At 40.8% G+C, this 13,134-nt stretch overlaps 1 protein-coding gene across 9 annotated transcripts in view; it reads left to right on the top strand.

Annotated features, from left to right (window-relative positions):
• Nucleotides 1-13,134, top strand: part of sox5 (SRY-box transcription factor 5) — a 173,784-nt gene that overhangs the window by 112,563 nt on the left and 48,087 nt on the right. For all 9 annotated transcript variants that reach the window (XM_043236838.1, XM_043236837.1, XM_043236836.1 and 6 more), the window contains one exon: nucleotides 5,499-5,733. In XM_043236838.1, the coding sequence (XP_043092773.1) occupies nucleotides 5,499-5,733 (235 nt within the window). The remainder of the gene's footprint in view (nucleotides 1-5,498; nucleotides 5,734-13,134) is intronic.

Here is a 13,134-nt window from a genome sequence, read left to right as displayed (position 1 = left end):
TCTGCTATCTCTTTCGTCTCGATAAACGCAGGCTTCAGGAATCAATTTGGCTGTAAAACAATGAATCAGTACTTAAGGAACTTAACGGTAAGCTAATTCTGCAATTAACTGTGATTACAGGGCACGCTGGACTCTGCCGTTTTGGAACCGTTTCCCACAATAAACCAAAGTCCTCAAGCTTTTTCACTCAAGCGTCTCATTCGTTCTCACTTTATACAGTCAGCTTGCAGAGTGGTGTGTTTGTTTATGACTGTCTGTTCTCTCATTTATAGTCGCTACTATACATTTAGCACCTTAAAGTACTTATAAGCTCTATTTATACTAAGTTTCCAGAAAGAGTTTTTCTCAGTGATGCCTCAAGAACATTGAGTAGTTTTTTTTATTTGTTAACCTGAAGCACCTTTTTTCACTATAAAGAACCTTTTATTTAACGGAAAGGTTCCTTGAATCTTAAAGACTCTTCAAAGAACCAGAAGCCAATAAAGAACCTTTATTTCATCAAGCGTGTACGGGAAGATAAAGCACAAAGATGTGCACTTTTCTTTGCAGTAAGTTTAGATTTGACACAGATTTGTTCCGTACATGATGATGCCAGTTCAGCAACACGAATAGCGCAGCTGCACGTGCAACCGAACAAATTGTATTTATTGTAAATTCTTATTAATCATAACGTGAATAATTATGTATCAGCAGCAGCGCAGTGCTTGTAATTGTTGTGTTATCTGAAAGACTAGACTGCTGTCTCTGTCTCTCGCGCTGACATGACAGACGTGGCATGAAAAAACACGCGCGCTGTATTTGATGTGGATTAATAAAGCGTATCCGTCTCGAGCACGGGCGGATTTTGGGAAAAGCAGGCTGGCATGTGTGAGACATTAAGTTTCCCTGAGCCGATCCGCGCTGACTGGCAGAAGAGTTGAGTGAGAGAGAGATTTACACGAGTGGGGACTCGGAGGGGCTTTGTCACGGCAATTGTATAAAGTGATAGGGAAGTGTAAATCGACTCGGCGAGTCCCTGGGTAGCGCGCAGCGGAAGATTACCGCTTTATCTTGTCATTGTAAATTAACACGGCAGCGGCGCACACGCGCTTCAGACTCCGCTGACCTCTTCATCCTGAGAGGGGGAGAGAGAGAGGGAGAGATGCGCGCTCGTGATGATGGGGTCAGCGGGGCTGAAGCGCGCACAACCCGCTACAGTAGTCGGCGCGGCGGTGCGCGTCCCCGGCGCTCTGTAAACTCATGCCAGTTTTTACAGGCGGGAAATAGAGGGCTTTGAAACCGAAAGGTGGGAAGAGCTTTACACGCGGGTGATAATAGCGAGGTGTTAATTACTCTCCCTTTTGTCCGGTTAATGAGGAGAGGCATTAAGAGAAGATGTGCGCTTCACGTTAAGATTTGTTTTTAGATGCGTCAAATGCAGCCTTTTTATGTCAAAAACAACGGAGTATCATTTCACCCGACTCCTGTACAGTGTTCCTAAAAGATTGCTTTTGTAAAAATCAAACATGTAATTTTCAAAAAAAAAAGAATAACATTTAAAAGTGAACTAAATTTGTTTATATATTTCTAGCTTCATATATTTTAATTTAATATTTAAAAAAAAAAATTTAAATATACATTGTGATTGTAATAAAATCAATTATTTGAGGTTTATTGAGAAACCAACAAAAACGAAAAAAATAATTAATCTTTGTTTACGGTACATTTTTGCTTCAGTGTTAGAAATATAAATTTTGCGCTCTTGTATTTACATTTTTTCCCCCCAAACAAATACAATCTATCAAATCTGACGATGCTTTAAAATGGCAGTGTCACACGAAACTAATTAATTAAAGCCTTTTCCATGACATAATAACCTCATGTAAATTCAGGGACGAGACAATGCAAGGTGTTTGGAAGTGTGTGAAGCATTTGTAAATCTTCATCTGTGTGTGCGTGCGCTCACGGCAGGATCAGGGCTGACAATAGCTCGGTGGAGCCAGGTTTAGAGGTGAGCGGATTGCGAACACACGGTAGAGATCAGCAACACGGGCTTAAGACAACAGACGAGGCGTCAGCACCGCAGGAGAGGAGAGATGTCCAACTCGAGCGTGTGTGTTTCAGCAGCGGGACTCTTGACAGTTTAACTGATAGCAAGCGTAGAGGTTAGATTCCCAGCGCGTGGTGAACGCGAGCCAGAGAATCACACGGCCGCGCTTCGAGTTAGTCTCATTAGCTAGACTCTACCTGTACCAGTGAAATAACTGGATTTAACTTAGCATATGGAAGCGTGAGAGAGGAGAAGCGACGAGAGAAACGCTCTGAGGGAAACAGGTTGGAATCCTGCGGAGTACAGGAAGGACAAACATAAAAAAAAAAAAAAAAAAAGAAGGGAGAAAAAAGGTGGCATTTGGAAGAAAGCTGGCATCTGCGCTGAAGGGAGAAGACGAGAGGAAAAAACTAGAGGGGGAAAAGAAGGCATTTTGCTTTCTTGGCAAGAGTTGAAGTGTGTTTAAATGTGCTCCTGTCACACATGAGCTTAACAAGACAAAAGTTGGTTAATTCTGTCGCCATGCTGCCGTGGTTCAGGGATGAAGAGAGGGTCGTGGAGAGAGGCGCAGTTTCAGCCTTTCCACGAAGAATTGACATCTGCACAACTAAAAGCAGAACCGCCCACACCGCACAGAACGGCACATCAGAAATGCATATAAATACATATACTCAGCTTTGCACACTTATTCATCCCCAGCGGAAAATCGCACGCTCACACGTAATCGACGGACAAAATAGGGGTACTTAACCTGAATATCAGCCCTACTGTAGACCTGTTACTCACTTTTGCCTAGTATTTAAAAGGGAGGGGGGCAAAAGAAAGCAACACATAAGCCATTAGCTCATCTGCTGCTTCTTCTGTCCGAGACTTAGTGTCACGACCGAGGACATTAAAAAGCGAAGGAATACAGTTTCCTCGCACCTTCTATCGGAATTGTTTTCTAGACATCTCTGGAGAAAGACGCGAGCTGCGGTTTGAAGTATGCAGTGGATTAGATAGATTGGAAGTGACAGGTGTGACCGTGTTTTAAGATGCATGCCACACTAAAGCAGGCAGAGAGAAACGCCTGCCATTCTGCCACTCGCTCCCACTTTCTCCCTGGCTTTTTCTCTCTCTAGTCCTCCCCTCTTCTTTCTATCTTTCTTTTCCGTTAGTTCTTTAACGGCTAGTTGACAGTTTTGTTTGCGAATGGCGGGGTGATCTCGCACCACTTTGGTCATTTGCGACTGCAGAAGTCTCCTAATCCCAGTTCGACCGGCCCGACTGGAGCTGATGGGGCCGAGAGGGATGAAACGAAGGGGTGTGTCTGGAAAAACGTGCCTTTTTGCGGGGAGATTACGGAAAGAGGGGGGGGGGGGATCAGTATGCAAGCTGTCATATTTTCCGTGTATCATAAAAGCCTGTTAAGATCTTTTAAGCTTGCCAGTCATCAGTCTGTTTGTGAATGAGTATCAACGTGAAATGTCTCTCGGTATGCGTTCGTAGCAAGTGAAAGTGTTTCAGTTTAATTAGTTCTACAGTAATTATTATTATCATGATGATGATGATGGATTGTGACGAGTCAATCTGTGTGATATGTTCAGTGTAACTGGATATATGGAGTGTTGACAACTGCGTTTATGTACCCGATCTGAATATGATGTTTGTTTATTTGTCTGTTTCGTGTGAAAGAAAGTGATTAATGTTATTACATGGCATGTAAATGACTAAAATAAAGAAAACGGCAACGTTTGATGTTAAAACGTTTAGTCATTTATTGATTTTACTTAATGTAAAAATCATTTTTATAAATATATATTTTTATCAAATAGTAGAAAAACTTTAATAGAAAAGAGTATAATCATATTTTTTAGTACCGCTAATAATCATTATTTTTAAAACTTGTTTTAAAAACAATGTTGCATAGAATTGTTGCATAGAATTGTTTTGTGAATAGTAATAGACATGATTAAAAATAGTGTATAATTTTACATTTAGTCGTTTAATCGTTTTATCACATACAATTTAATGATTATAAATGTAAAGTAGTAACACTCTGTGACAAAAGCACATTACGAATGGCTAGCACTAAAAAAACAAAAACATTATTATTAATATTATTTCAGTTTTCTGTAGCATTTAAACTTTTTCCATCTTGCATATAATGAATTGTTTTGTTTGCTGGGGCCAAGTCAGATCATCCAACAGTCTCACTTTACTGATAAAAATAAAATTGCATTTGCCACTGTTCTGTCTTGTGAAAGTCTTGTGTAAATTGTGTCGCATTAAGCTTTAGTAAATGAACCATCTGCTGCTCTCTGTTCACTCTCTGAGTTAATGATTAAAAACAGATGTCATTATTAAAATCTAAGCGGGTAATAGACCTGCACACGGAACTTGATCAATCTTGTGAACTTCAGTTTGGACTGAGGACATTTTGCTTTGCGTGACGGATACAGGTGGCACGAAGAAGCTGATGTTGATTGTTGAGGTGTAAATCTGGTCACTGGATCCCAAACACGTCAGTGGGATTATGCTATTGTCTGATTGGCTGTGGCTGCTGTCAGTCACGCGGGTGGTAAGGTAGATAATAGATGTGGATTGACCAAAGATTAACCCTGATTAAAGGACTTGTACTGTTGACCTCGTCTCTAAATACCTGACTTGTTTTGTAATTAAACTTTATAAAGGAGATGCAGAGCTGGGCGGAAGTAACGTGGTGTGTATAATAATTCATCATCATAAATCAGTCATTTACCCATTTTACAGTGTGTGCATATACTTGCTGAAGCAATATTTAAATTATATAAATTAAGGATAAATAAGCATATTTATTATTTACAAAACATTTACAAAAAGCTTTTTTTTGTAGCAGAATCTCAATAAACCGGTTTTATTCAAGTCAAAATGTCATTTAATATGGCTATATTAAGTTATACCAATAAAAGTAATTTTTATGGCTCGTATTAGTTCGAAATAGCCCCTTAAGTCAACAACTGCACAGTTTCCTTTTTTGTTGCGCGCAAGCCTAACTCTGAGGTTTTCTCATTACATAAGAAAACATAAGATGAGAACTGTTATATATTTGGACGTAAGATCAATGCATGAAACGTCGAAGATGGTGATTGATATCGCAGCTGTCATGTTGGTCAAAAAGAGAAGAAAAATGTGGTTGAAAAACTTGGACGTTCTTGTGTGTTTGGAGCTGATTCAAAGTAGAAAAACTTCCCTTCTCAGAGAAAGAGACAGTTTCTGTGATGGTGAAACGACTGAAACTTTTCGCCGCTAATGATTTTGTGTAAAGAGACTTCAGACCGACAGAGGCAAAGAGAGAAAGGGAGACTTTCTACAGTACAGATGGGCAGATGAGGATGAAAGTCAATCTAAACATGCCTCAACACTCAGGAACAGGACGAAATAATTAGTGAAGGCCTGTTTGTCGCTTTGTTTAACACCCTGTCTCTCTCTCTCTCTCTCTCTCCGTCAGGATCAGGATGGCAGTAAAGGCCTGGCCCTGAGCCCCTACCCCCAGCACAACTCTTCTACCTCACCCAGTAAGCAGCAGCAGCAGCAGCAGGAGGAGGGGTCCATGCGGCCGGGGAGCGAACCCAGCTCCGCTTCAGCTCTGGGCACCCCGGAGAGACGCAAGGGCAGCCTGGCCGACGTGGTCGACACGCTCAAACAGCGCAAGATGGAGGAACTCATCAAGAACGAGCCAGAGGGTGAGTGAGGGACAATTTAATACGTGTTTAGACTCACATCCTCAACTTTTGCTCCGATTTGCAGCACGTTGTCAAAGTCTTGAGAGCCAAACAGTGATCTAACCTGTCATACCTGTCTTTCTTTGCACATTTTGAGTAATACAATTAGTCATTTAATATATATATATATATATATATATATATATATATATATATATATATATATATATATATATATATGCTATCAAAAGCTATATATAGTTATTATTAGAAAATTGTGTAAACATTTATTATTTAATTAAATATTTTAAAATTCATAGCAATTGATTTAAAAATTATTTTTGTCTATAATTGAATTAATTGGTTTTTTTATATTTATGATGCACTTTAAATGGTGCAAAAAAATAAAAATATATAATTAATAAAATAAAATTAATTTTCAATCCATTTAATTAAATATTTAAATGTTAAAATATTTTAATTTAAATATATATATATATATATTTTTTTGTTAATACAATCATTTTATTTTAGCGTGAGCTGTGAGCATTGTCACAGAGAGTTTCTTTGATTATAGTGGGAGTTATCTAGCTTTGAGTTGTTGTTCTGAAAAGTTGGAGACAAGCAGGTTTTAGGAGCCATTGGGCAGCCAATTTTTTTCATCCAGAACCAGTTTTTCTGTGTGGAAACGGCACATGGAACAGGTCCAGATTGGGCATCGGCTCCGAAACCAGCACTGGCACCCTGTCGGTGGAAAAAGTTCACTGTATTAGATTTTCAGAAGACATTGGCACACGTGTGTGTCTTATTGTGATGAAATTACAATGTGAAACTGGCTGAAAGTGTGAAGGATTTCATAGAGAGCATCTTCCATTCTGTCTGTCTTTCTTTCTCTCCTTTACTCTGCCGCACACACTCATTCTTTCTTCCGTCTATCTATCTCCCATCATTCCTGACTAACAAATTCTGCTTAATGAGAGCTGTTGATAAAGTCAGGCCTTTGTTTAAGCAGGCAGGGATCAGCTGTTCGGAGCCATTGTGTGCCACACTTTGCATATTCATTTCAGACTGATTACTGAGAGAGCGGCTCTCAGCTCCTTCCACAGGATCTCTCTCTCTCTCTGTCTCTTACATCACACCATACTTGCTCTGTAATTAGAGGCCAGTTCCTCATGAATAATCAGAACCTGCTCCCTATGTGAATTAGCCAGTGTGTGTGCAAATACACATGTGAACATACTGACAATGGATGGATGGATGAATATACACAGGTTGATAGATGGGTGGATGGGTGGATGGATGGATGGATGGATTGATGGATAGATAGATAGATAGATAGATAGATAGATAGATAGATAGATAGATAGATAGATAGATAGATAGATAGATAGATAGATAGTGTATTGTTTTCTTGCAGTGCACACTAAAGGTTACTTACAGGTGAACCATGTGAAGAATGCAGACAAACAAAGCTGGCATTCACTGTAGCATTGATATACAGCAGGGTTTAGTGTGCTTTCTACGTACGGGTGTGTGGAGGTGTTTGACAACTGTTGCATTACTTCATGCTTTGTCCTAGGCTATGGTCACATTAGATTTTCCTCCACTGACTTCCATTCATGCTCACGAATCAACATTTTGCTGTGCATACTAAAGTTAAGCAAATTCACATTTCACAAAAGAACCTTTCACCCTTGTAAAGAATTTAAACATTACTGTTAATGTCTTGGCTGAGAAAACACAAAAACCTCAAAGCTCAAGGTCTGCGTTTTTTTTCTAGTGTGATAACTGCTTCACCCATTGAAGCCCTAAACATGAAGAATCTGTTTTCTTGAAGGCAATATTTTCCCAAACTGCCTGTTTGTCCCATATGTGCTTATTTTCCTCGTGTAACTGTTAACCAACTTGTTTCGGGAACATATTTAGAGTTGCCTGAAGATATTGCTGATCTGGAGAATTTTTTATTTTATTTTACTTTATGCTTTTTTAGCTCTGATCTACTAGCCAAGGATGTGTAAGACTTTGTAAATGACAGGCGTTGGAGTTTTTCTGGCACTGATTCTGCTCATTTGTGTGAATATCTTCCTATTCTATGAAACCAAGCAGGATTTTGCTTCATTTACATTTGATTTTAATAGTTACGTCAGAGAAAATAGTTACATTGGAGAGAGCCACAAGGTCAAACCAAGAGTCTGGCTGTGAAATTCAACAGCTGTCGTATACAGGAAGCCAGGAAAAATGCAACGACATATATAAAGATACTTATAGAACTCTTGAGAACAAGAAAGCAAGCAAGCAAAAGAGTCCATTAGCAGGAGACTACAGTAGCGCATTATCTCTCTACTTTCTGTTCAAATAAAATGTGCAAACAAAAGAAGCCCCGGTCCCTCAAGAAGCACGGACACAGAGGGAAAAGAAGCAGAAAAGAAAAGAGAAAAGAGAGAAATGAAAAGGGGGAGGTGGGCAGTGCATTGAGCCAGGGCTCTCATAGCCTGATAAAAATCCCTTTTCAACTCGCCTGTCCATTGTTTGCTTGTGTACCTCACAAAGACCATTAGCTGCAAACGGCAGGTTATGATGAAAAATTAATGAATGCTTTAATCATTATGAAAGGGCCGTATTATTACCGTTCCCTTTCTCTCTGTCTCTCTTCCCGCCCTCCCTCTCTTTTTCACACGCTGCTTCTAGCCGGATCAATCACACACTCGCATGTACACGCACATTCATCGAAAGTCGCTCGCTCGCGCTGGAAACGTAGCTCTGGCTTGTGAAGGGAAAGCAGAAAGGCGGGAGGAAAGGAAATGGGTCAGAAAACAGTAAGAAAAAAAGTGAGAGGGGGCCGTATGCATCTCGCTGCCCGTGTGAAATCGGGAGTGTGTTAGTCAGCGTGTTAGCGAGCCGTTTGCTCACCTGTCCCCCCCCTCGCTGCTCTACTTCCCCTCAGATAAACAGCCCGAGCCGAGTCGTTTGTTACGACCAGATACCAGCCAAACTTATATTGGGTCAGGCAGCAATGTGTGTGCGCGCGCTTGACCAAGAGCAGAGCATTTGGCCTTTATAAACGAGCGTCCGAGTCTGTCCCTAATCGACCGGCCTCAGTGATACAGCACATCGAGACACAGTTTCCGTATGTACCTGTTACTGCACAAACAAACTTTTGCATGGCTGCAGGTGGGAAAAGCCTGAAATGAATGGTTCGTACCAATAGACAGTAGGGTGGCAATAAATGATTGTATATAATAGAAGTACTTGATTTGATGTCTTTTTTTTTGTTGTTGCTTCACACAATGTTTGCTAAATTCACCAAAACAAAAAATTATAATAGGTCATGTGCAATTATCTGTTGATCACGCTCAGACATTTATTGCCTCGAAACAGTCAAATACCATGCAATTGACCCATATATCTGTCTATCATTTAGTCACCTTTTTCTATTTCATCCCTCTTCTACTCATTTCTCTGTGAGTAGCAATATATTTCAGAAGTGCAGCAAGAAGCTTCCTGCAGCGTGTGTGTGGTGTGTCAGGCAGCAGCGTGCTGGAGTGTGTGTGTGTGTTATTAGCTTTAGTAATGGAAAGAGGGCAGGAGGGCTGTCAGGGGTTCAGAGGGAGCACAGTGTCTCTCTCAGGAGTCTGGATATCATACACACACACACACAGAGAGAGAGAGAGAGAGCATCCATCCACACACAAACACACTCTTAAAGACTGACCGCAATCAGACAGCTATACTGCAAATGAACTTCATCCTCATCATGAACTACTCCAAATCTTTGAGAAGCCTTCTTCTTTGATGGTATGATCGCGCTCCTCCTCCTCCCCCCGACTCTCTGTGGAGGAGATGTAGTCCTCACTAGTGCTTGGCAGTCTGTGTTATGTGGGGCACAGATGTTCAGGGTCTCCTGAGTGTCCACGTGTGTGTGTGTGTGTGTGTGTGTGTGTGTGTGTGTGCGCGAGTGTATGTGTTTGTCAGCCTTGGCGCTGGGCTGAGCTTGATTCATGGTCAGGGCCAAGCTTTGGTTCCCTGAGCACTGAACCTTTCACACACACACACACACACACAGAGCTCTCAAGCTGAGCATACGTCACACAGCCCTTTACAGACAATGGTCTCATTCACCTTCCTGTGCCTCTCTTCGAGTCTCCCCACCCTGTGTGCTTTTACACACAAAACAGATCACTCCTCTGATCACTAACTCCCATCCAGAGTCCAAAAAGTTATTTTTGCCATACCAGCCAATGACGGGGGAAATTAAGAAACATTTCCAGTCATAAAAATTATTTATAGACTGTGAAACTTCTGTATTTAGCTGTATGTATTTGTGTGTGTGTAGTAATATATTTTTTTACCCAGTATTTATCTCTCCATCTTTACTGTAATAAACAACATAAAATAACTTAACATAAAAATTTATATATATATATATATATATATATATATATATATATATATATATATATATATATATTATCTGAGTGTGTGTGTGTGTGCTTGTGTGTGAGACCCTGGACCACAAAACCTGAGTCACATATATATATATATATATTCGATTTATATTTTACTTTGAACTTAAAAGTAAAATCTAAAATATTTTACCCTGAAGCTGCCTTAGTTCTCCACCTCAGATGCTGTTAGATGCCGTGAAGTAACAGCGTGGTCTTGTTTACGAGCGTTGGCCCCCTCGCACCGGATGGCCATGGAGTGAGCCGGGATTGATGGTTCAATTTAGACTTGACTAATTGAGTCCTTCTCCTTGCTTCTCTCTCTGTGGGATGCTCCGGCTTCAAAGACCGTCCTAGGGTCAGCTGCCGCCCGGATGCCTCTATTATCTCACGCTGCCTCCGCCGGTCTGGGGTCAGGCTGGAGGTGGCTTTTAATGCGCAGTGGGCCGCAAGTTGTGCGACTGCACTGTTTTATAGCATGACACTGAACTGTAGGGCACGTCGAATGGTGTTTTAAGATCAGAGCAAAGCTGCACCGCATACACAGTCACACAGAGAGCGTACGTCTTTTGTAAGACGTGTGTGAGGGGGGTGTTCGGAGGCACTGGGGCATTTTATAAGACAGCACTTAGGCCCTGTCATTGTTAGCCGAGGGCTCACGCATCCATACCCCTCAATGAGAGAGAATAAGAAGGGCGGATACACTCTTCCACGAAGACGAAAAGGGGTAGAAGAGCTCTGAAGCAGTTCAGCAGTGGATCTCTCTCTAGATCTCCCCGGGGTCTGCTAATCCGCTATACGACTGCTGCTGCTGAGTGCTTTCACACACGCACACACACACACACACATACACACACACATAATAAGACTGACCCTAAACACACATAAAACACAGTTAGGTTCTTCAGCAGTTTTTTAGGATGCTTTATCAAGTAAGAACGAACAGATCGAACAAGAAAAACTACCAAAGGACTATATGCAGCTGTACAGAGACAAATTCAGGCACATAGAGTGTGAGGAGGGCACGCTACGAGCACTGAGAGCGTCTGTGAGCTAAGAGGCAGAGCGTGGGAGAGAGAACAACTTCCATATGCAATTTCCAGCATTTGGTAGTAATTAGTTAGATGTATAAATTAACATTAGGAGGAAGCTTTTCACTGGAGTTGTTTGTCATTATCTTTCCCTCGCGCTCTGAAAAACAAGGGTTTAGTTAGAGACCAAGGACAGAAGAAGAAAGAATGGGGACCAACACGAAACAAAATATAGATCCGCAGAGGTTATGAAAGAGATATTGTTGTCAGAGGTGTAACCTGGAGAAGTTTTATAGCTAATAAGTCAGTATGGTCATTTCTATTTATTTTGCTCTATTTTTCATAAAATTAATGCCTAAAAAAGTGTGACGAGCCAGACTTTAAACCTAACTGTAAGAATGAAATTAGTGAAACCTCTGAAACTATGCTCAGATTTGCCATAATACATAAAAAAAAAAAAGTGTGATTTTTATAATGGCCTAAAATTTCTCATCAAATTCTGCCTAAACTATATTATCTTCCTAATGTTTACTAAAGCACATATACTTTACGGCTCTATATTCTTACTGCACTATATGTCGGTGATTGTCAAATTTTTATGTCTGCTAAAGATTTCTTGGCGAAATATCTGAGTCAAAGCTGATATTAATAAGTCTCCTGAGCTCTCACTAAAAAGTTCCTCTGGATAGTTCTGTTAAAAAAAAAATGATGCAATCCAACCTGATAGACAAACAGACGCCTTCTGAATGAAGTTTAGCTTCTAACTCTGTTTACAGAATCTAGAGCAACAAAACACCAGCTATTCTAACTCGCAGCCATTATCACGCTATAGAGATTTTTCTCAGTAGCTCCGTCAGTCTTTACTGGGAAAAGCACAAGATGCCTCCTTTTTTTCCGAGTAGACGATTGCATGCCTGTTTATTTGTCTCCGGCTGAATCCAAGTCAGTGTACTTTCCTTTGAGGTTGGCAAAACAGCTGAAGACATGAGAGTTAACGGGGCCCTATTGTGAGCATGCCATTGTTCCAGCATATGAAAGGCACATTCAAGTCAGTTGTATTGAATTGTTTGGGTCTGCCTTTCAGTTTGTATTCTTCTGCTGCCTTGCACAAGACAATCAATAGGGATGAGCCTTCTCACTGGATGGGTGATATTAGAGCTGAATGCCGCTTACTGGATGGGAAAAGCTGTCTGAGGACACACACACACACATTTAGAGCTTTTGGCATAACAGCGCTGTGGTCTCTTTTACTTTAAGTGTGGGCTTCGGATTAGAGACTTGGAGATGGACGTCTTTGTGCATTACTTATGTGTGTGCGATTGTGATTGTGTGTCTAAAGTTTTGTTATTGACCTCCTGGTGTGGCATTAAGAAAGGCACAAAAGCCGGAGGTTCATGAATTAGACTGTGGCTCCATAGCAGGGCCATTATAGAGCTGACTGTTCCATAGCCACACCATTGTGGCTTAGGACTTGGACAGTTGCACACAGCCGTCATTGACGTGCATGAATTGGAAATGCTCCTGAGCCGTGATGGTTGAATGCAGGGTCTGAACATGAGGAATCCATATATTAGCAGCTCCGTTTGCCTGGCTAGATTTAATGATGTGCCTGTGAATTGCATAATATGAATATTGCTTATAGAGACGTGTAGATGATGACTGATTTCGCGAGACGTTTAAGAACTTCTCTGTATGCTAACGCACACGCAATTGCTACTGAGAGGCAGCCCTCAGAAAAAAAATAATCAGTTGAAGCAAATAAAGTGAGTTCTTCACCGTTTGTTTAGTTGTTAAACCTATGAAGCTCTCAGACGTTGAGCAGTTGCGTGATTCTTATGCTAATTTGCAGAGCACACCCATATCTATTAACATGCTAATTTTATTTTGTGTGTGTTGGCATTTTTGAAGCTAATGCTAAATAATGGAATACAATATCCCATGAATATTCA

Source organism: Puntigrus tetrazona, chromosome 4 (assembly GCF_018831695.1).
Source record: "Puntigrus tetrazona isolate hp1 chromosome 4, ASM1883169v1, whole genome shotgun sequence".
Lineage (NCBI taxonomy): Eukaryota > Metazoa > Chordata > Actinopteri > Cypriniformes > Cyprinidae > Puntigrus > Puntigrus tetrazona.
The sequence above is the reverse complement of the archived record's forward strand: the minus strand, read 5'-3'. Positions and strand labels throughout refer to the sequence as shown.